The following is a 24,973-nucleotide window of genomic DNA, read 5'->3' on the forward strand; positions in this document are numbered from 1 at the left end:
CGTCTCTGTTGTAGGTTCTGGGAAATACCTGGCTGTGGCGTCCCATGACAGCTTTATAGACATATACAATGTGATGAGTAGTAAACGAGTGGGGGTATGCAAAGGAGCTACAAGCTACATAACCCACATCGACTGGGACACTAGAGGTGAGGCGTGACGTGACTCAACCAGTGTAAGGCCCTCATGTGCTCTAGTATACCTCTCTTCAACAGGCATGCCAGCCCAAGGTGAACGGACACTGGAGAGTTTAGACGGTTCAGTAGTTCTGCATCTAATGTCATTCAAATGAGAGTACAGTAGGCGCCAAGAAGTTAACTTTAAAGTATAAATTTGTTTTTAATGTCCTGATTTTTGTCAGGTAAAATTTTATACTTCTCAAATTTGGAAATAGAAATGCTAGTGAAGATTTTTAAAAGCACTTCTGCCATGATTTAATGTACTAGATGTTTTTGAAAACCATCATAATCTTAAGGCATACTATTTAATGAATACTTGTTTGCAGAATGCATAGCATATAACACTTTGAAAAGTTCAGACAAATGTTAAATATTTTCTTTCTGGTACCAATTTCTTTACTGATTATTTTGTTACTGTGATAAAATGCCATGACCAAGGCATCTTGCCTATATTTATTTGGGCTTACCTTTCCTGAGACAGAATCCACAATGGTAGGGGAGGCGTGGCAGCAGGGCGAAGCAGGAAGCTTGGAGAGTAGATTTCAGCAGCACAGAGGAGGCAAAGGAAGCAAGCGGGAAGTGGGGCGAGGCAAATGTCAAGTATTTTAAATGCCCTTAGTTAGTGGCTATCTCACATGCTTGGTTTTGCGAACTTCATATTGTGAGATTTCTCAGATATCCTTAAACCTTACTTTTACTTTTAAAAAAATTGGAAGGAATTTTAACCAAAATAATTGTTTCAAGTTTCTTTTTAATGTGAGTCCCCTGCCCTAATCTCAGCCTCTTGAATGGCACGAAATATAGGCCTCAAACTTAAGTTTCCTGTAAAAATGCAAAAAACCCACAAAGATCCATGCAAAAACTCCATTTCATAGGGAGTAAGAGACGGTTTACTCTGGATCACAGCCTAGGAACACAGGCTCAGGTTGCCCCAAATAATATGTTCCAAGGTAGTAACAGTTACATGAAGTTTTCATAATCACAAAGCAAGGAAAGTTACAAATCAAGACATTTTAAAAGTGCATTTGTGTTTAGTCCTGGTGGATGGATCTGTTTAAGGACTCAGATGCTGTTTGCAGACATTCATCTTTAGGTTGGTGGAAGCCAGGGTTCTGAGTATTCTAAAAGTGTTTACCTAGTTAATAGTCACAAGCATGCTGGGTCTCAGGCAGAGGGACTAAAGATAAACCATGATAATTTGTCTCCAGACCAGAACATTCCACTCTGAGAATTACATGAGCTCTGACCAACCTGTGAGATGTTTATCACGTGTTATGTTTTGTTTTTCGTTCTGGGGATCTCAGTTCCGGCTCATGATATTTGTATTTATATGTTTTTAATATGTCTGTAACTTTTAGATTTGTTTTCTTTTAAGGAAAGCTTTTACAGGTCAACACTGGTGCTAAAGAGCAACTATTCTTTGAAGCCCCCAGAGGAAAAAAACAAACCATCCCCAGTGTGGAGGTAGGATGATGGTGATGGTTGGAGTGCTGCTTATATGATTGACATTGGTTGGACAGTTGAGGCCTCCTTCCTGTCATCTAGCTACGTGTGATGACCATCCGTTCTCACATTGTTTGGATAGGTCTGTGGGCAGCTTTGTTTTAATGGGCTGCATAGATACCTATATGGGTAAAGGAAAGAGAGACTTTCTAAAAAAGAAGGAATCTGGACATGGTAGTGCACTCCTTTAATCCCAGCGCTAGGGAGGCAGAGGCAGATGGATCTCTATGTTCCGGAGGGTATGTTTGAGGGTGGCAGAGAGGGACAGAGGAGAGATAGGAAGGAAGGAAGGGAGGGAGAGAGGGAGGGAGGGAGGGAGGAAGGAAAATTATTCTCCGTTTTGTGTCTGATAATCTTACTAATTGGCATGACCTCGGAAGAGATGCTCAGCAAATTTAATGCGAAGGGGACTTGATAAAGAAAGCTGTCAGAATTCTTAGTTTCTGGACTGGTCAGAAAAATGTTTTTGATACATTAATGGAGACTTAGATGCGTAGTAAGCATTGTTTTTTGCTAATCTTCAGAAAGAACCAGTTTTACTTAATCACTGTTGCTCAGCAACTAGGGCACATAGTATGTATATAGCAAGTGTGTCCTGAATAATATTATGTTGAAATTCTCTGCAGCAGTAGGGCTGGGGAACTATGAAACCAACTAAGGATTTAGCAGTTTTCCTGTTATATCTCATACAATGACAGAGAAATGTTCATACTTGGCATATTAAGTAAGCATGTTACCCAGTGACAGAGAGGGAGGAGTGATGAACAAAGGGGTCAAGACTGGGCTGGTGAAACCCAGAGAAACAGCTGACCTGAACAAGGGGGAGATCTTGGATCCCAGACTGATGGCTGAGAGGCCAGCATGGGACTGATCCAGACCCCCTGATGTGGGTGTCAGTGAGGAGACCTAGGCAATCTATGGGGCATTGGGTAGTAGATCAGTATTTATCTCTGGCACACAAATGGACTTGGGGTGCCCATCCCACAATGAGGGATGCTCTCTCAATCTGAACACTTGGGGGAGGGCCTGGGACCTCCCCAGAACTAAATGACAGACTCTAGAGATCCCCCAGGGAGGGCCTTACTCTCCCTGGGGAATGGAGTGGGGATTGGGTGGGGGACTGGGAGGGGCTGATGGAAGGGAGTGGGTATGGAGGGAGGGAGAGGGAGCTGGGACTGGCATGGTAAGCAAGCTTGTTTCTAATTTAGATATATAATAAAAAAGGGCTTTAAAAAAAGAAAAAAATTTAAAAAGAAACTTACAGCATTTTTTTATACTTTTAGGTGGAAAAAATTAGTTGGGCATCATGGACAAGTGTACTTGGTTTATGTTGTGAGGGAATTTGGCCTATAATTGGAGAAGTCACAGACGTAACTGCCTCTTGTCTCACCAGTGACAAAATGGTCCTAGCCACAGGGGATGATTTGGGATTCGTGAAGCTGTTTAGATACCCAGCTAAAGTATGTGTTTTTCTTTAACTTATCTAATGACTATTATAATAAAATGGTGAAGATAATATCAATTTCATTGTTTTACTATTAATAATGCATAGGTAGTAAGTAATGTTATATCACCAGAGGTTTGGAATTGTGCTTCCTATTCTTGTCATCATATTTATATAAAATAAGTATTATAGTATACTAAACTGTGCCTTTCTTTGCATGTTATATATTGTACAGTGCCTTGTTTTATATGTCATATTGTATAGTGGTTTTCATTACTAAATATATAAATAGCTATTGCTCAGGATTCATTTTACCACTATTAAATAAATTTTGTAATTAATTATAAGTATAACCTAATTATATATCATTAGGGGTCAAAATAAGCTTTGTAAATGTAGGTTTTACATTAGAAAAGAAGGCAATTAAGCTAGGTGGTGGCACATGCCTTTAATCCCAGCACTTGGGAGGCAGAGGCAGGCAGATTTCTGTGAGTTCAAGGCCAGCCTGGTCTACTGAGTTAGTTCCAGGATAGCCAGGACTGTTACACAAAGAAACCCTGTCTCACCACTCCCCCAAAAAAGAAAAAAATGAGGCAATTAGATATTAAATATTTAAATAAAATTAAATAACACTGTTTGGTGTGATTATTTTTTTCTGAAACTAGATAGTATAAATTCTTTACACTGCTACATAACCTAGGCTGTGTTGTTTGATTGTTCAATTCATTTTTTTACTAACTTCTGTTCACATTACTGTTAAACATCAGGCCCTGCTTACTACAAAAATAAAACGTGTGTGTGTGTGTGTGTTTGTGTGTGTGTGTGTTTCTGTGTGAGATATATACATATGTATATATAGTACAAGTGAATTTATATACTAATTGTCATAAATTAAGTTATATATTGTAATCTAGCATCAATGTGAACATAAACAGAATTTGATGTGGAATGCTAAAATAATATCATGGTATTTTGTTCATGGAATCTCAGCTGCCCATATTAACATAGGTTTAAAACATCTTATTTGGAACTCAAGCACTCAAGTAAACATCCCAGACCTGGGCATGTTGATTCATAGTATAGAGCTTACCGAGCCTGTTGGATCCCTACTGAGAAGGGAGGAGAGGAAAGGGAGAGCCACTGTAGCAAGAACCACACAGTCTCTCTCTCTCTCTCTCTCTCTCTCTCTCTCTCTCTCTCTCTCTCTCTCTCTCTCTCTCTCTCTCTCTTTTTACGAGACAGGGTTTCTCTGTATTGTTTTGGAGGCTGTCGGTCCAGCCTGGCCTCGAACTCACAGAGATCCACCTGCCTCTGCCTCCCGAGTGCTGGGATTAAAGGCGTGCACCAAAGAACCACACAGTCTTAGGGAAACTCTGTGCTTTGAAGACAAGATCCCTCCTCCTTAACTTAAAAAAAATGTCCTTACTAACATTTATTTGTGGGGAGCAGCATATGTGCCTCATGACCTGCATACATACGGAAGCCAAGGACAAATTGGAGAGTCACTTCTCTCCTTCCTCCAAATGGTTCTGAGAATTAGACTCCAGGTAGTGGGCTTGGCGGCGAATTCCTTTACCAGCTCAGTCTTCTCAGGAGCCCTCTAATTTTCATTGTTTCTCCCCCTCAGAGAACTCACTGGTTTTGTTACTCACTATGTTTTACTTACTTTAAAAAAGGTTTTCATGTTTTTTTGTTTTGTTTTGCTTGCTTATTTGGATGTGGGGCGTGTATGTACACATGGACGTATGTGTGTGACCACCTGTGTGCCATGGCACAGAGGATACCTGCTGAGGTTGGTTCTCTCCTTCTCCAGTATGGCTTCTCGAGGTCACACTCCTCATATCATAAGACTTGGCAGCAAGCACCTTTCCCTGCTGAACCATCTCCCTGACCCCTATGCTTGATTACTTAAGAAATTTTATTTTGACAACTTTGTAAAGATGTTCACTTAAAACCTGCTTATAGTTTATTAATCTCAAATTTACTTACAAAACTTATCTTTCCTGGGTCTATAACTTACGGTTCTCTTGGTATTTAAAGAGAAATATACTTCTGGAGAATGTAGTTCTATAGTAGAGTGTCTATTGCCTACTTAGCAGCTGTGGAACACCAAAGAAACTATGTGTATGTAGTACTTATCAAAGAAAGCACAGTGAACTGAAGTGAAATACACACACACACACACACACACACACATACACACACACACACACACACAACTTTAAAAACAAAAGTTTCTTTGCTAGAATTAAAATTTGGCCAGGCAGAGGTAACTCATGCTTTAAACCCAGCACTTAGGAGGCAGAGGCAGGCAGATATCAGTGAGCTTCAGGCCAGCATGGTCTACAAAGTGAGTTCCAGGACAGCCAAGACTGTTATACAGAGAAACCCTGTATCCAAAATAACAAACAAAAAAACAAAAAGAATGTTTGAATTTGTTTTATTTTCAGGGAAAATTTGGAAAGTTTAAGAAGTATGTGGCTCACAGCACACATGTCACAAATGTTCGCTGGACTTATGATGACAGCATGCTGGTTACCCTGGGAGGCACAGATATGTCTTTAATGGTATGGACAAATGAAATGGAGAACCATCGAGAAAAAAAGTCTTGCGACAGTGAAGAGTCTGATATAGATTCTGAAGAAGATGGAGGTGTGTCATTTTAGAACATTTAAACAAAAGTATAGGGAAAATAGCTGTACTGATTTAAACTACAGAACTTAAAAATAAGTAATAATAGTATTAGGGTCAGTTTTACAACAAGATTGTTTTTGTGATTAATGACTGGCATATATTGATGACTTAGATTATTCACCATTTGTAAGACAGCCAGTAATATTTTAAGTGCTGTTAAAAGCTTTTATGCTATTGTGCTCTATACTTTAAGATAATTTTTATTTTCTTTATATGCCAGTAATATCAGTAATTATAAAAACACAGGATGAATAATTTAACCACCCGTACTTAACAGTTTAAGGTATATACTAGTGTAATTATTTACTTATATATATAATATATATGTAATAAAAATGAGAGAATTGAACTCATCTTTGTAGCTTGCAGTAATGTACAGTTAGTGATAATTAATAGACATCATACATATTATTAAATATTCTTCACATAAATTTTTCTAGTTACATATTTAGTGATACGGCTTTAACAATTTATTTTATGCTATTGGAAAAAGATGAATATATAAGAATGTAACTGAACATCTTATTATTACTTAGTAACATTTATATTTTGATGATAGGCTATGACAGTGATGTGACAAGAGAGAATGAAATTAGTTACACCATCAGAGCCTTATCAACTAATATTCGCCCAATGCTTGGAGTCAAGCCTCATTTGCAACAAAAGGAACCGTCAGTTGATGAGAGGTAATAATAAAGTTTAAAGTTAGATGAGGAAAATGACTGATATAAAAAGATTGAATTACATCTAAACAGGTTTTCTGTAGAAGCTACTAGTAGCTTTGAATTATGCAGTTGGGAACCACTGTTAGAAACTGTCCTTAAGTACTCTTAGTGTTTGCACTGTTTTTGCAAGGAGTTCAGGGAATGTTATATCCATATGTAAAGTTACTATGATTGGATTAATCTTATTTGCTGGCTTTCATAAATGTGTTATAGGTTGGGGAAGAGACAGAGGTGTGACTTAGTCTCTAAAAGCCCTCAGTGAAGAAGCTGGTATTATAAAAAATATTCACCCAAAAGATGAGTTGAAATGGAATTTCTTGAATAGAAATTACTGGTCTTGATGTAGAATCAACACATGCAGAACAATTTTATGTAAAGAAAAACTCTTATGTGTGTTCCTGTCTACACATACAAGTACATGTTTGTGTGAGCATATACGAACACAAGCTCTGGTGGACATCAGAGACGGACCTTGGCTGTTGGCAGTTTTTTCTTTCTTTCTTTCTTTCATTCATTCATTCATTCATTCATACATACATTCATTCAGAGACTAAGTCTCTCATTGGGCTAAAATTTCCCAAATAGGCAAGTCTGGTTGACCAGGAAGTCTCAGATTTAACACCTGGTTTTTCTTTCTTTCTTTTGTTTGTTTGTTTGTTTGTTTTCACATGGGCTCTGAAGATTGAACTTAGGTCCTCATGCTAGTAAGGGAAGCACGTTGCTGACTGAGCTATCTTCCCCAGTCTAGCAGAGAACATTTTAGTAGTCTTGGTTGAGAAGAGAATTTGACCTGATGTATTCCAAGTCAAGACTGGAGAATAGTGAAGAGGCATTTAGGATTTGGATGTGTAGCCCGGCGATAGAGCACTTGCCAGAAGAGTGAATCCCTGGGCTCTATTCTCAGAATAACAAACAGAACAAAATAAACCTATGGTATAGACTCTACACGTGAAGAGGTTTTAAGAAATAATAAAATACATTGTCCAGAAACAGGGAAAAATAGAGGTAACGGTGGATGGGGTAGCAATGACTTCCAGGGAAGGCTGTAGTGATGGAAACTTTACTATAAGAAGTTCATATTTGGTGGAAAAGCAAATAACATGAAATTTGGGTTTAATATTTGGGGACAGAGCTGAAGTTATAGGTGAACTGCACCTAATAATGGGGAAGGAGACTGCTAGGTGCTTTAGGACTCACTACTGGTGGTGTTCCCAGAGAGCGCAGTTCCTTTCTGCTTCAGGTGCTCAGTTTGTCCAGAAAACACCCTAGGTACCAACAGTGTGCCGTCATCTAAAGAAGAGTCAGACAGTACGTGTGCATTTTGTTCTGTGTGAAGAGGCAAAGGTTAAATGGTTAGGAAAGCCAGTCGTACCGTGATCTGTACACTTGTGTTAAAATTCCAGGGTGAGGCAGCTTGCTAGAAGATAGTGTCTCTCCGGGCGTTGGTGGCGCACGCCTTTAATCCCAGCACTCTGGAGGCAGAGGCAGGCAGATCTCTGTGAGTTCGAGGCCAGCCTCCAAAACAATACAGAGAAACCCTGTCTTGAAAAAACAAAACAAAAAAAAAAGATAGTGTCTAGTGCTAAGTTTGTACATTTGGAACCAGACAAAAGTTTAAAATACCCATTTGTGTCACTTATCACTTGTGTGACCTTGGAATAAACATTTATCTGTTCTCAACCTGTCTTCACTGCCAGAATGAGAGCTATAGTCCTTATCTATGGATTATTTCAAATTCTAAATAAAATAATCAAGAATTTAAATATTCAGAATTAAATAGATTTTTACTAATGAAACCACTCTCATTTAATGAAATATAGAGTAGGTTGGGCATTATGACACACATCTTTAATCCCAGCACTTGGGAGGTAGAAACAGATCTCTGTGAAAATGAGAACAGCTTGTTCTACAAAGCAAATTTCAGGCCAGCCAGGCCCCTCTCTCTCTCTCTCTCTCTCTCTCTCTCTCTCTCTCTCTCTCACACACACACACACACACACACACACACAAAGGAAAAAGAAAGTAACCTAAAATACTAATCCTGAGATTAAATATTCACAAGGTAATGAGTACTACCTTGATATTCATTAATTACAGGAACACATATAAACAAACAAATATGGGTTTGTAAATTGAATACTTGAAGAATTATCATTAGTTTTTTTAAGGAAAATTCTAACTCCCAAGAAATGAAAAGTAAAAAAATGCCATAATCTCTTTCATAAGTTATATTGACTTTTTTCAAAGAGAAATTTTATCATTCATTAGATCAGTTTGTTATATAACCTACAAAGAGATTTTCTCTTCATTGGTGAAGCAATCCATGTGATGGCAGATGGAAATTTCTCTCTCTTTTGAAGAGTTGTTTAACGCTTTCGTTGCTGTAACCATTTCCATTAGTTAGTGTTCCGTTAGTTTTGTTTTCTTGGGACAGGGTCTGACTCTGGAGCCCAGTAAGGCCTGGAACTCACTGTGTACAGTATCCCAGGCTTGCCTCATATGCATGCTTTCTCTGCCTGGGCATCTCAGGTGCTGGTATTACAGGTGGAAGCCCCCATGCCCAGCTCTAGTTTGCCTTTTTTTTTTTTTGCAGCTAACTTCTCAAAATTATTCCTGAAAATTTTTTTCATTTCATTCTCAATTTTTGTCAGTTCTACTAAATTCATTTGAAAAAGCTGAGACAGATGTCACTAATGTGATTCAGAAGCGCCCTCATTTAAAATGTAATAAATAAAAGGAGATAAAAAGAGATTCTACCAGTTTTGAATATATTACTCAAAGTATGCTTTAGTTGTTTAAATAGTTGTTTCATAGTTTAATGTTAGTCATTAAATGTTAACTAGTTACTTCATAAGCAGTTAAGCATCAAATCATCTACCTTAAAGGAAGTATTTCTGATGATAATTTATTACTACTCTATTTAGTTTTCTGAATGGTTTTAATAGTGATATGAATTTCTTTTTCAATAAAATATTTTATAGCAAGTATTTTGTATCTAAGGTAGTTAATTTTTAATCAATTTCTAGTACTTAATTCTATCCAAAATTTGTTATAAAATTAGAAATTTTGTATTTTCTAAAGTACTTTTGATGTTACTTTTATTCTGCTTATTGTTATATATATTCACCATCAATTCCTTATGTGTTTCACCACTTTCTTCTCCTTTCCTTTCAAAGACAGGGGGTAGTAAGGTAAGTGTTTTTTAAAAAACATATTCTAATTACATGTATATTCTGTTTTGATCCCGAGTATTTCAAGGTATTAATTTTTCCATTTAAAATGTTTACTATACTCATTCATTTGAAAAAATAGGGCAGTTATAGTATCTTTGTGTTTAATAAAATTACATGGATAAAAAGGCTGTTGGAATGCTGGCTTGCAGCTGTCTTCAGATGAAAATGCCTTTAGAGCAATTCCAAAGGAGACAACATGGAAATGAGTCAATTTTAGAAGTAAGGAAAGACACCATTTTCTAGAAAAATGCAGGATGAAAAGTGTATTTGAGACCAGATTGTTAGAAACCCAGTGTATCTTCGAGTAATTTGACAATGGAAATTATCTGGGAAATGCATTGTGTTTTCAACAGAGTAATATATGCAAAGATGAGTCCAGAGTATGACTTGAGCTCTGAAGAGGCCCACCTAATCTAACACGAATTTAACAGAAATGAAGTATCCAGATGTAGTTGTGTATGGAAAGTATTGTATTTAGTACTGAACTCCATGTTAAAGGAAACGCTGGCCATTCTGAGTACTGTAGAAGAAACCAGAGTGAAGGAAAGTTGAAAGGCTGCTTCTAAGAGCAGTCAGTTATTTAGGAATCGCTTGTCTGAAACATAAAGCTAAGTGGAGATGTAATTGCTGTCTTGGATATGGACAGCTTTTTACGTGAAGTAACCTCGCCCTCACAAGTATGCTTGGATGACCATCTGACGGGAAAGCTGTGAAAGGACACTTCTGTGGTTCCTTTCAGTTCAATTAGTGATTACATTGTCATCACTCTCCTTCTGTTCCTGGGTCTGAATCCAGGCCTCAGGTGACAGGCAAGTGTTCCAACACAGCTGCATCCGCAAACCCCTATATTTTTATTTTATTTTGGTGTTTTGAGACAGAATCTTGAAGTATAGCCAGAGCTGGCTGGCATTTGAGAGCCCTTCTTCTCAACTGCCAGAATGCTGGGATTTCAGTCACATACCACCTGCCATGTTCATTCTGCTACTGAGGGAATTGTTCTTTGGGGAGGGAGAGAGAGGTGGTTTTGTTTTGGGATAGTCTTGCTATATAACTCACAGCAATCCCCCTGCCTCAGCTTCCCAGAGTGTGCTGGCATAAGGTCGAGCACCACCAAACTCAGATAGCATTCTTCTTTTTAATGATACTTCCTTTGGTAGCCAGGTCCCAAACTCAGTAAGGTCCTGAATGCCTGAGTCTGCACCTGGGGAACTTCCTTAGAGGTGATGGATAGTCTCCTGAGACAGTTGGGTTTTTTTGTTTTGTTTTGTTTTTTAAAGCAGCCCCAGGAATAAGGTTCTTTTTTCCTTCCTTAGAACAAAGAAAATATGAAGGACACTCTAAAATTTGTCACAGAACATTCCAAATTCTCATATGTCCTTTTTTTATCTTCTAGTTTCTCTGCCATTAATGGACTAATTTAAGCTTTTCTTAAGTGCAATAATGAAAAGCCTTTAATGTATGAAATACTGTTTATCTGCGCTAAACCTAGCAATATTTTATTATGCAAGATTCTGTAATAATGTTTAAAATTCAGATTGTGTTAAAATCTTTTTCCTTTTTCCTCTGCTGCGAAAAAGAGGATCCAGGTAACCATCTCCTTGCTGTGTTTACAAGACCAAATTTCGTGTTTTTATCATCTCTCTGTTTGCCATTAATGAGCAGTATCTCTGCTCCCATTTCCCTCCCTCCAAAGGAATGGCATCTCAATTATCTGGCTTACATAAGTCACTGTATCACTAACATTTTATGCATCCAAATTGTATTATTTTACAAGCCAAATAATTTCATTTTATACAGTAATATGATTTATTTAAATAATCCTTATACAGTTTAAATATGTTTGTTACATAAGATTTTATAGATAAAACTGGTAATGAGGTTAGAATTAAAGCTATAAGATACTTACACATTAAATATAGATCACAAAATCGACTTGGAAGAAAAGCTGGACTTTCTGTCATTTTTTGAACTAGTCCTGGTAGCAATATTGTTAAATGTTAAATATTATTAATTTAGTTCTGTTTTTATGTATGGACCATCAAAAATGTGAAGGTTTGAACTTTAAATTTCTGTGATAACTTGGAAAGTTACACGTTCTTAATAAAGATATTTTTATGACACCAGTCAGTCATGCTCAGTACATACTATTGCATGCTCTATGTGAATATGTACATTCATTTAACAGTGTATTATGGTAGTTAGTATCAAATGTAGGCTTTGCCCATGCCGCTAGGTCACCCTGCTGCCAGCAGGCTGGATCCCCAACACTCTGCATTTATTTTATATTGTATGTTCAGTATGCACCAGGGCTGGAGAGATGACTCCGTGGTTAAAAGCACTGGCTGTTCTTGCAGAGTACTACGTTCAGTTCCTAGCACCCACATGGTGGCTCACAACTGTCCTTAATTCCAGTTCCAGGGCATCTGACACCTCTTCTGACTTCTGTGGGCTCCTGCATGTATATGAGGCACATACACTCAGACATGCATGGACTTGTGGGCACACACACACACACACACACACACACACACTAAAAGATGCAACACTTCTTTTAGCTTTGCAAATATATAACTTCACAGTGCTTTTAGAATCTGTTTATATAGCATAATAAATTATTAAATGTTGGAAGTTTTTATAAAATAAATGAGTATCATTTCTAATTTAGTTACAAATTGAATATTTAAAATTTAGAGAGGAGTTAATGTGTGATTTAGATTCAGTGTTCAGATTTTAAAATACTTGAATAATGGTTGAGATGGACTAGTAAGTGGATTTTAAAAATTAAATACAAGGTTTTGCAAAAGTTCTTCCACAACTAAATAATTCAAAATATTCATCTGTGCTCCTATTGGAACATTTTTTGGATTTCTGGGAAGATCAGAGAGGGCTGGATTCAAAAGCTATTCTGTAGGGAAGGTGATAAATATCCCATAAACCAATTAGGGAAGAGGGAACTTTGGAGACAGTAGTTGTGGTAATGACCTTTTTTGGAATGTTGAATGGTTTTCCTTGCTTTGTGACTATAAAATGTCTTCCTGAATAACTTTCTGATGTTGATACCATTAGCCACCATGAGGGGATTCATCAGGCAATAAAGGGCTTGACGTGGAGGGTGTGCTGTTATAAATTTGAACTCATGGGGATGATGCTACCAACAGTGAAGAAAGTTCACGAAAATGCTATACAAATACACTGTCAGAATGTTTTATATATCTGCTATGTGAGCCATAAGGGACACTTGAGAGCAATAGAAGATAACATACCCATCTGGAAATGTTTGAGTATGTCAAACTAACACTCTTACATTTGCCTGTTCTTATGCTATGTTACTTACATTATAAGACACAGACTAAAGATATTAAAAGTAAAACTGAATAAAAATATTACCTCTTTCTACATTAGAAGTTATAAAGATGTGGAGAGTACAGTGCAGTGGAACACGAGTGGGCTTCCTTTGGGGAGGGTGACATCTGGAGGGCGGATTGGTGACCCAGTGGAGGACACACATAATACTGTCTTTCCTCCTTCCCACCCCTCTGTCACAGGCCCCCAGTGAGTAGGGCCCCACCACAGCCAGAGAAACTTCAGTCAAACAATGTTGGCAAGAAAAAGAGACCTATAGAGGTAAGGAAAATGAATTTCCCAATATTCCCAAGCTTCCTTTTCATAAAACATTCACGTTTTGCCATTAATTTCACGAAATTGGCTATATTGAATCATCTTTGCTTTGCAAAAGTTGGTTGCTTAATTGTTTTCAAGTCCAAATTTTGGATTGATGCCCTCTACTTCTCTTAATTTCAAGTGAGTCTTTTACATATATAATGTCCTGAATTGATCTGTATCTTGGAGAAGGTCTAAATGTAAATTTATATGAGTGATTTCATGAATGAACAGAGAAGCCCACTACCTTGGTGGTGTCTTATAGTCAGTAAATGGATTTTATAAGTTAAAGATTAGATGCAGTATTTCAGGAGCTTTACCTCTTACGATACTTTTACTACGTAGGGCACATGGAGAGTGATTCTCCTTTTTGCTTCCATCAGGAACCCTTCTCAGGCATTTCGTATAGCCAGTATCAGCAGCAAACAAGCGAACTGTGCTAGCTCCAGCATGAGGAAGGTGTACAGCCTCCCACCACCCATAAGGCAATGAAAAGGAATCTTCCGGTTGTAGGATTCTCTCCAGAACTTTACCTATGACTTGTCAGAAACAGCTTTGGGTTCCCCTCGTTGTCTAATTTGGACATAATGTATCTTAAGTATATAGAACAAGTACCTGGACTAACAATGAGTACAAACTGAAACATTCCTTTGGTTAACAAATAGAAACTCTTGGAATGAGAACTCATTCCCTCGGAATGAGATGACCTTGTGGTTCCCTTCTTCCTTTTATAAGTTCATATTGAGAAATATGGGGGGGTGCTCCATTGCTGAAAGCATGTTACATAAAACATATTTATGTCTGATGGCTGTTGCACCCCTGAAGTCTCAGCTGTAGTGGTTACTGCGTACGAATGGGCCCCTCTCCCTGAGGAGCTGTAGTCAGTGGCTGCTGGGGGAAAGAAATCATGCTCCTCAGGGGTACAACCCGGGTGAGTTGTCTTTCTTAAGTGAATAACCACCACCTGTGCACATGTATAAACAGCAGCAATCAGAGGCAATGGGACACCAGGAGATGGGAAAGTAAGAGGAGACCTTTGGAAAGAAGGGGTTCAGTGGGAGGGCGATAAGAGGTTAGTGGGAGAAGATAATCAAAGTGTATGATATATGTATGTGTGTGTATATATATATACATATGTATGTATATATATAATGTGATGTTTATGTGAAATTGTGAAAGGCTAAAGAAAAAATTAAATGTCTAACTTTATTTTGGATTAGCAGTTTATAAAATATACAAAGCACACTCTCCCTTTGATGGAAAATGCTAGTTTGGTCTGTATCACAGAGCTCTAGTGAACATTTACGCTGAGGAAGGATGTAAAGTATCTTTTTTTTTTCATTGTTATAGGACCTTGTGTTGGAGCTTGCTTTTGGCTATCGAGGCAGAGACTGCAGGAACAATGTGCATTACTTAAATGATGGCGATGATATAGTTTATCACACTGCCTCTGTTGGGATTCTGCACAATGTTGCTACAGGTAGGAGTCTTAATTCCCTGTACACACACTGATTTTAGTTTAGAACTTATTATCTAGCAGTCTTAAGTTGTCTGTTAAAAACTACAAATGTATTTTTATTTATTTTATTTAAATTTGGGGATTTTGTTTTTTCAAGACAGGGTCTCACTACGTAGCCTTGGCTGTCCTGGAACTTGCTCTGTAGATCAGGCTAGCCTTAAAGTCCAATTCATAGAGACCTGCCTGTCTCTGTCGTACTTTGGTTTAGAGTTTCTCATCAGTTTGGGGTTACATTGTAACAATGTTCAGAGAAAGCTGGGTGGTAGTGGCACTCACCTTTAATCCCAGCACTCAGGAGGCAGAGGCAGGCGGATCTCTGTGAGTTCGAGGCCAGGCTGGTCTACAAAGTGAATTCCAAGATAAGCTCCAAAACTATACAGAGAAACCCTGTCTCGAAAAACAAAACAAAAATACTATTCAGAGAAGTGTCTGCCAGCTTATTTTCCACCAATTAAACCAGTAGCCTCTAATTACTTGTTTGTTCCTTTCTCTGGACCTTCTGCTCTGGAAAATACAAAACATATTTTTATTTTTGTGTTTTGGAAAGAAGTCTTTATGTTGGTTAGTCTGGCGTGGAACTCACTGTGTAGCCCAGGCTGGCCTGAAACTCATACTCAAAGATCCACCTGCCTCTATGGGATTGCTGTGTGTAGTGCCACACCCAAGGGCTTTGAGGAAGTGTAAGTAACATAGGTGTGTTAGTGTATTGCTGGGGTTGTGGAGAGCCTGTTCTATATGGTCCTCTGTAATCTACATCCAGCCTGCTGTCCTGCTTTCCACACCGAGTTATTTTACCTCCTACTCCATTTAGTCTTCTTATTGTCTTTATGGACTGCTGTTGGTTCCTGTGATGATCCCTTCACTGTCAGTGCTGCCAGAGGAACCATGTTAGCTCTCTGATCAAAAACCACTGCTTACAAGATAAATTTGAAATTTGAATAAACAGCACCCAGATGAATAAATGAGAAATTATTTTTGTTTTTTTGTTTTTGTGGCTCTAGTAAATTTTTTTCTTTACAAAATCAAAGGGGGAAGCTGTTAGGCAAGTATTCAAAGTCTTGCATAATTCTCGTACCTGCTTACTTTTCCATCCATATTGCTGCCTTTCAGCATGATCCACTTCATTCAGATGAGCCGTATGTATGCAGTTAGTGACATCCTCAGCCTTTTGTTCACCTGTCTCATGATACTGGGGATCTTCAGCTTGTACATGGTTTATCCTTTTCAGGGCTCTGTTCCTTTAAGATTACCAAGTCATTGCCATCCTTTTAATAGAGATCACTTACATGGTAAATGCTCAAAACATATTTTGAATGAACAAATAAGTTTATTGTACTAAATAAGTACATCTGGTTGATGCATCTTAAAGTTTTTAAAGTTAACTCTTCAAATTCTTTCTTTATAGGGACTCAGAGTTTTTATCAGGAACACAATGATGACATTCTGTGCCTCACTGTAAATCAGCACCCCAAATTTATCAACATAGTGGCAACTGGCCAAGTAGGTATGTTTCTATATTTCAAAAAGAAATAGTTTGGGACATTTACTTTGTTCTAATACTTTCAATACCCAGAAAAAAATGAAGTGTATTAATTTGTGGGTTGCTCAGAATGAACATGTGTACAGAACCTAGCCCGATTACCTAATGCCTGCTTCCAGGTAGCTTTCTACTCCTTAACTTGGGCTATCTGAATTTGCCCAGACCGTTGTGTAAATAGTTGGCCTTTCGCTTTAGCAGGAATTTCTGGTCAGCCAAATGGTTGCATTCAATAGTATATAAAACTTGAAGGAAGGATAAAGGGCAGCCAAGAAATTAACTAGACCAATGGAGATAGAGCCCCTGTTCAGCAAAGGTTAGCTTGGGTAAGAGACAATGCAGGTCTGTTTCATGTTAGAAAACCCCTTTGCATTTTAAAATGTTTGTTTGCTATTAGTATTGATCAGATTCACCAATGGTTTGAAATGTACCTATGGTTTATTTTTAATTTTTATTAAAAAAATCGAGGTTCATGACCCTATGAGTAGGATATCATGTCTATTTAAATTGACAGTCAAAAATTAGCATGCTACTGCATCACAGATGTGGCCAGTCAAGTACACTTGTAAACATTATAGAAATTACCATGTTTTTTGGATCTCAGTGAGTCACAATTGCTACACTCACTTTACTCACTTTCCTGGTGTCTTAGTATCTTCATTATCCCTGCAAATACTATTTGTTACTCAGGAATCTGTTCTCTGGTTGTCTGACTTGATAGCTGTGCTACATGGAACCCTTGTATTTTTTTCCCTTCTGGAGAATTTTCTTTAAAAAAAATTAAGGTGGGATGTGGTGGCACATGCCTTTAATCCTAGCACTTGGGAGGCAGAGGAAGACAGATGTCTGAGTTCAAGGCCAGTCTGGGCTATAGAGTAAGTTCCAGGATAGCCAAGGCTACACAGAGAAACCCGGTCTCCTTGAAAAACCAAACAAACAAACAAACAAACAAAAAGCCAAAACAAAACAAAACTAACCTTTAAAGTCAACATACAAAATGATGGACTTTGTTATAGCATTGTCATGTGTGTGTATTATTATACAGTTTAATTTGTTATTTATTTGTATGTGTATCTCTGTGTGAGTGTATGAGCATGTCTGAGCACATGACACGTAGAGGCCAGAAGAGTGCATCAGTTGTCCTACTCTATTACACTCTACATCTGTTTCTTTGAGGCAAGGTCTCTCTCAGAACTTAGGACTTACATTTCCTTGGTTAGACTGGAAGCCAGCAAGTTCCAGCAGTCCTCCTCTCTCCACCCTCCTTAGAGCTGGGGTTACAGGCATGTGTGGGACATTAGCTTCTTACATGGATAGATTATGAACCAGGCCTGGTGGCTAAACCTGTAAGCCTGACGCTTGGGAATTAGTGGCAGGAGGATTGAACCCCACAGCTTTATATCTAATAAAGTAATCCAACTTCTAGAAAGCTTGCTTATAAAGTGCTCCTTCACATAGAACAGAAGTCAGTTTCTTTGTGCTTACTCTCTCATTTTTCTTGGGTATATAGAAAATCTAATCACTTATTCCTGTGACTTTACCTTCCAGCTTTGGAGACAATTGTTCTCTCAGTGACTTTCTCCTAGTGGTTTTCTTTCAGAAAGATCATGTTGTACATCTACTAGGAGTGGGGTATGCCTGGGACAATGAAATTGCTTTCCAGGGAAAGCATTCTCTCCCCTGGACTATGTCTTGAGTTTTTGATATCCTGGAATCCTCCATCAAATGGTTCTAAACCTGCTCTTGGGCTTACCTGAGCCTCTTCTCAAGAGTGTGTCCATCCAGTAGCACACTGGACACCAGCATGTGTATTCATAAAGGCCGGCCAGGGGGTGGTCAGCTTCCACTGGATTTGGGCATTCCATTCTGGGATACATGTCCTAGCCAATTTTGGCTACTAGAACAAATACTTGGATGTAGTGTTTTTAAAACAAACAAACAAACAAACAAACAAACAACACATTTCTTACTGTGGGGATCACAGACCCTGGCCGGAAACCCACCCCTCCATCAGCCTGGGAGCAGGCAGCTGCGAGATAATGTTTACAGAAAACATGTTTACTGAAAACAATTCAGTACCATAAAGCTCTTGATAGGGCTCCGATAAGGGCTCACTCACTGAAACACCACGACTTTGATACCCCCCTACGGCTAGCTGTTTCTTCCTGCTCCCAGGCTGATGGAGGGGTGGGTTTCTGGCCAGGGTCTATGATCCCCACACTTACCACTTTGGAAATTGGAAATTAAAGCTAAAGATGCCACCATGATTGGGTTCTGATGAAGGCCATCTCCCTAGGTTACAGATGGCCTTGTTGTATCTCTATTGTCTTTCTTATTTTTCTGTCATCTTTTCTTATGCTGATCTTCACTGTGGGACTCTACTGTCATGACCTAATCACCCTCAAAGGTCCCATGCCCTAATACCGTAGTTGAAATTAGAATGACATCATACGAGTTTTGGAGGAACACAAGCATTTCATTCCATAGCAGCCTCACATAAGTGCTTCCATGGTCCCTTGTGATGTGGGATGTAGCTGTCTGCTGAGGAAAGAAGGCAGTGACATATGTCCGCAAACTCCAGTGAGTTATGAATTTCTACTTGTCCTCCCAGATCATCAGAGGAAAATATATATCAAGATTAGAACAAAACAAAACAAAACTGGGGGACTGGAGAGATAACTCAGTTTGTAAAATACTTGCTGAATAAAGACGAATTCAGTTCCAAAAAGCATGTAAAAAAGTCTGGTATTGTGGAATGAATGCACTTGTTATCACAGCACGGGAAATGCAGGCTGGTAGATGTTGAAGCTCATGGACCATCTAGGCTATCCTTCTAGTCAAGCCCCAGGTCATTAAGAACCCCTTTACTTAACGTGAGAAGGAATACCACCCGAGATTAACCTCTAGCCTCCGCACACACACAGACATATGCACCAGCACATACAATGCACTCAAGTGTGACACATACACAGGGGTGGAGGGGGAGAGATGACAGGCAATAACATAATTAATTTGATAATTTTATCTTCATTGTGCTTCCACGGTTCCTCATAGCATGGGATGTAGCTGTTTGTGAGGAGAGAAGGTTGTGTTACATGTTCCCAAACTCCAGTGAGTTCCAAATTCATACTAGTCCTTCCAGGTCATGAGAGAGATATACCTAAATTATTATAATCATGTAGGCTATAATGTTGCAGCTTTTATCTGCAGTCCATTCTCTTATCCCAGACTATCCAAGGACAAGTTTGGCCTCTAAGACAAACACCCCCATTCTATCAACTTTTCTTTATGCGACCAAGTATTAAGTCTTTTCATCAGTTGGTGATTATCATATTATGTTCAGAACTAAAAATGACAGAGCTGAATACTTTATTCTCTCTTTTCTCATATTCTTGATAAGGATACCTATATACCTGTGTTATCAGTTTGTCCTTGAAGTCGTTATTTCATGTAGGTGGGTATAAGACTTGATTGATTTAGAAATCTGTCAAATCTCTTCAGTGGGCATGTAACTTCCCCTACTCTCTTTCTTGCTGTAGACTGTCACTCTTTAAAGCTTTGTTCATATGAATGTAAGCTTTCACATTTTTCTTTCGTGCATATTGTTTCTAAAATACTTTCCCAAGGGAGTCATAAACAACACTTGTCCCTCCAAGGTGCAATTCCATCTAGCTCACTCTGGAAACCACTCTTAGGATTACTTACAGAGCATAGATGAGGGGTTTCCTATAGGTATATCACCCCTAAGGCCACACCTGACAGCAGGGATGATGACTTTCCCATAGCTGGGGAGATAGAGTCCTATCCCCTAGTCTCCCTCAGCCTAGATACTGTAGCCCCTCCACGAGGCCCAGTTACATACATTGGGTGGTGTGGAGTGACTGGATACTCAGGTGAGGTCTCATGGCCCTCCCTCATGGTCCCTGTATGGGGGCTGCTAGCAGTCATGTCCAGTTGTGGTGGTGTTTTGCTGGTGGGCACGGTTGAACACCCTAAGATGGCAGTTGTTTGGCTCAGGTGGTAGTCCAGTATAACACATGTGGGAAGTCTCTAGCTATGCTGAAGAACCCGTTTTGCTTGTTGGGTTATTTAACAGCCTTTGCTGCCATGCGCCTCAGATCTAACTCTTTCCTGCAAACCTCCAAAGTGTAATTAGCAGTGCATTTTGTAAACCCGAAAAGGTTCAGTATTACTTTACAAACTATTATGATTAAAGTTGTATGTATCTCATTAAACACACCTAAAGAAAGACTGAATGATCATTCATTGAATGTTAATATATGTAGATAACAAAAAGTAGCTTCTCTCAGTCTACTCAATTTTATATAACCTAATTTCGTATAGGATATTTTGTAATTTAAATAACCAAATTATAATTGTGTCTTATAAATACTATTTATTATTTATGGATAACTTTTTAAATTGTTTATTCATTATAGGTGATTCAGCAGACATGTCAGGTAAGGAAACTTGAATACTTTCTGTTTTAGTTATATTATATTGCAGTAATAGCTGAAGTATAAGTAATAAGATACATACAAATAACATATTCCCCCTAAAGTCCATACATCGTACTGCTCCATGTACAGCTTGTAGAATATTAATGACAAATAACATCATTTTTTATCTTCAAAAATAATAGTATTTTTTTAAAAAATGGTTTGGGGACTAGAAAGATAGCTGAATCCCTAAAATGCTTGCCTCACAAGCATGAGTTTAAGAACCCACATGAAAATATCAGGTATGGGGGTGCACACACTTGAATCTCAGCAGCAGGATGATTCCTGGGTTTTGCTCATCAGACAGCATAGCCTAATGGGCAAGCTCCAGTCTCAGAAATAAGGTGGACAGCACCTGGAGAGGAGTGAAGTCACAGGCTGACCTCTGGCCTCCAACACAAGCGTATACCTGCCTATACAAACACACAATCACACGTGAATATATACTCATAAGTGTTTTGATCTCTCAAGTGTGCCTGGAGGTAGTCTGAAGATTTTTCTTATGTCGTCAGCACATGGTAGTCAGTCACTTGCTAACATCATTTAGCTGGTAGCAAATCTATTAATTTATAAGCTATTTTTGTTGTTGAACGTATTACATCAGGAAATCATTTAAATGTATATAAAGTAATTTTATGACTAATTTGACCATGGCTTTATGAACTTAAGAAAACAGTTCAATTAATAGTTTTTATATGTCCATCGTCTTACACATTATAATAACTAGGCTTCTCAACTATATTTTCATTTTTGTAATACAATAATTATTAGCAATTTGTAAGAAAATATTCCCCAGAGACATCTGGGTTTTTCTGGTCTTCATTAGAATACAGTATGATTTTGTGCTTGGACTAGTCCACTACTAATTGATTTAACACAGCAAGCCAAGTCCTTGCTCCCTTGGCTACACTCAAGAGTGGGAATTAGCAAAGTGTTACTATCCCTGTGCTTGATTTTATAGCACATGAGCTGAAGATACTTTAAACCAATTTGAGTAGCTGAGAAAAAAATCAGAAAACTCATGATAATAAAAATTACATGGAACTCAAACTTCTGTATGCACAAATGAAGCATTATTGGGCACAGCTGTGCTCTGCTGCATGTCATCGACAGTAGCTTTGGTGCTGTCATGGCAGAGTGGAGTAGTTACAGCAGACTGCACATGGCGTTTCAGCAATGTGCACAAGTTCTGATTCCACAATGGTGACTTCATAGATTATAAGTGCCACATAAAAGCCGGTCACATAGCATATTACTTGGTTTTAGTTTAGTTTGTTTATTTGCTTGCTTCTTGTTGTTATTGTTGTTGGTTTGAGATAAAGTCTTGCTCTATAACCCTGGCTGACCTGCAACTCTTAATATGTAGACTGGGATAGCCTCAAACTACAGAAATTCTCCCACCTCCACCTCCTGAATGGTGGAATTACAGGCATATACAAACAAGCCTGGATTTCTCTCTCTCTCTCTCTCTCTCTCTCTCTCTCTCTCTCTCTCTCTCTCTCTCTCTCTCTCTCTCTCTCTCTCTCTCTCTCTCTCGTGTGTGTGTGTGTGTGTGTGTGTGTGTGTCTGTCTGTCTGTCTGTCTGTCTTTCTGTCTGTCTGTCTGTCTATTTTGTTGTGGAAAAGTTTTCAACAAATGCTGCTAGAAAGCTGGCTATCCACATGTAGAAAACTAAAGTGTATCTGTGTGTCTTGCCCTGTACAAAAATCAATTAAAATGGCTTGATGATCTTGATGTGAGACCTGAAACCATTAGATTGTTAAAGGGGGCTGGAGAGAAGGCTCAAAGGCTCAGAGCACACACTGCTCTTGCAGTTCTCAGCACCAACATTATGCAGCTCACAACTGCCTGTAACTCACCAGAGAACATTACATCTGCGCCCTCCAGAGACACACACACACTTTAAAATGATAAAGATCGCCGGGCGGTGGTGGTGCACACCTTTAATCCCATCACTCGGGAGGCAGAGGCAGGCGGATCTCTGTGAGTTCGAGGCCAGGCTGAACCAACAGCCTCCAAAACAATACAGAGAAACCCTGTCTCATTAAAAAAAAATGATAAAGATAAATTTTATATTATATAAAGATCCCCATTTTCATTCATAAAAAAACTGTTAGAGGAAGGAGTTATAGGGAAGACACTTCAAGATCTTGGCAGTGACATAGGAAAAAGATACCAGTAGCTCAGAAAGTAATACCAAGCGTTGACAAATGAGATTGCATAGAATTTAAAGGCTTCTGCTTAGCTCTTAACAAGTAGCAGTAGGAAACAATTTGAGTGAAGACACAGCCTACAGAATGAAGAAAATTTTGCTAGTTAGCTTGAAGAGGGTCAAGTTTTAAATAGTCACTTTAGCATGTAGGACAATAAATTCATGGATTAGAAATGGTACAGTAGAATTACCACTGACCATGTGTGTTCAGTGGACACTAAGGAAAACATGTTGTTTCTTAGACTAGCCTGACTCCATAGCATTTGCAAATTGGGCATTTTTTATTCCTAAGACAACGAAAGGAGCATTTTCACTCTGGTCTTGATGGTACCTGTCGTGGCAGGTGGGTGTCCATCAAATGGCTTTTGAGGCCTTGGGCGCTCCTACCACAGATTAGGATATTCAGTGATATGCAGAGTGAGGAGGTTAGAAGCCTCTTATGTTTGCTGACTGTAGCTCCATGGTGATCCCCGATACTTCCCATCTCACCAGCGCCAGGCCAGCATGGTCTACAAAGCTACACAGAGAAACCCTGTCTCGGAAAAACAAAAAATCAGAATTACACTTACTTATTTGTTTATTTACGTGTGTGCTTGTGTCCTGGCACGCATGCAGAGGTCAGAGGACAATTTGTGGGAGTCAGTCCTCCCTTTCCAGCCACCATGTGCTCCTGGGGATGAAACTCAGGTGTCAGGCACTTTTTCCTGATGAGCCATCTTGAAATCTTGCTCAATGGCTTATACTTTGACTCATAATGAATGAGGGATTCAGTTCCATACTCAAATAATTGCAATAAAATTTTCTATCTTGTTTCCTTTTTTTTTTTAAGACAAGACTGACATATCCCAGGCTGTCCTCAAACTCCCTGTATCTGTTGAGGATGACTTTGGATTTCTCATTCTCTTGTCCCCATCTTCTGAATCCTAGGAATGTAGGTGTATGCCATCACACCTGGCTTTTATGTAAGGTGTATGCCATCACACCTGGCTTTTATATAAGGTGTATGCCATCACACCTGGCTTTTATATAAGGTGTATGCCATCACACCTGGCTTTTATATAAGGTGTATGCCATCATCACACCTGGCTTTTATATAAGGTGTATGCCATCATCACACCTGGCTTTTATGTAAGGTGTATGCCATCACACCTGGCTTTTATATAAGGTGTATGCCATCATCACACCTGGCTTTTATGTAAGGTGTATGCCATCACACCTGGCTTTTATATAAGGTGTATGCCATCACACCTGGCTTTTATATAAGGTGTATGCCATCACACCTGGCTTTTATATAAGGTGTATGCCATCATCACACCTGGCTTTTATATAAGGTGTATGCCATCACACCTGGCTTTTATGTAAGGTGTATGCCATCATCACACCTGGCTTTTATGTAAGGTGTATGCCATCACACCTGGCTTTTATATAAGGTGTATGCCATCACACCTGGCTTTTATATAAGGTGTATGCCATCACACCTGGCTTTTATATAAGGTGTATGCCATCATCACACCTGGCTTTTATGTAAGGTGTATGCCATCATCACACCTGGCTTTTATATAAGGTGTATGCCATCATCACACCTGGCTTTTATGTAAGGTGTATGCCATCATCACACCTGGCTTTTATATAAGGTGTATGCCATCACACCTGGCTTTTATATAAGGTGTATGCCATCACACCTGGCTTTTATATAAGGTGTATGCCATCACACCTGGCTTTTATATAAGGTGTATGCCATCACACCTGGCTTTTATGTAGCTCTGGGGAT

The 24,973-nt window shown here is 38.8% G+C and overlaps 1 protein-coding gene across 5 annotated transcripts in view; it reads left to right on the forward strand.

Annotated features, from left to right (window-relative positions):
* Eml5 (EMAP like 5) overlaps positions 1 to 24,973 on the forward strand; it is a 122,392-nt gene that overhangs the window by 80,545 nt on the left and 16,874 nt on the right. For 3 of the 5 annotated variants that reach the window (XM_021226214.2, XM_005068417.4, XM_040742644.1), the window contains exons 23-33: positions 15 to 146; positions 1,552 to 1,640; positions 2,963 to 3,139; positions 5,574 to 5,775; positions 6,377 to 6,503; positions 9,719 to 9,733; positions 11,353 to 11,361; positions 13,321 to 13,399; positions 14,786 to 14,915; positions 16,360 to 16,458; positions 20,931 to 20,951. In XM_021226214.2, the coding sequence (XP_021081873.1) occupies positions 15 to 146; positions 1,552 to 1,640; positions 2,963 to 3,139; positions 5,574 to 5,775; positions 6,377 to 6,503; positions 9,719 to 9,733; positions 11,353 to 11,361; positions 13,321 to 13,399; positions 14,786 to 14,915; positions 16,360 to 16,458; positions 20,931 to 20,951 (1,080 nt within the window). The remainder of the gene's footprint in view (positions 1 to 14; positions 147 to 1,551; positions 1,641 to 2,962; positions 3,140 to 5,573; positions 5,776 to 6,376; positions 6,504 to 9,718; positions 9,734 to 11,352; positions 11,362 to 13,320; positions 13,400 to 14,785; positions 14,916 to 16,359; positions 16,459 to 20,930; positions 20,952 to 24,973) is intronic. The other 2 variants (XM_040742645.1, XM_013112146.3) reach the window with 2 other exon arrangements.

Source organism: Mesocricetus auratus, unplaced genomic scaffold (genome assembly GCF_017639785.1).
Source record: "Mesocricetus auratus isolate SY011 unplaced genomic scaffold, BCM_Maur_2.0 Super-Scaffold_15014, whole genome shotgun sequence".
Classification (NCBI taxonomy): Eukaryota; Metazoa; Chordata; class Mammalia; order Rodentia; family Cricetidae; genus Mesocricetus; species Mesocricetus auratus.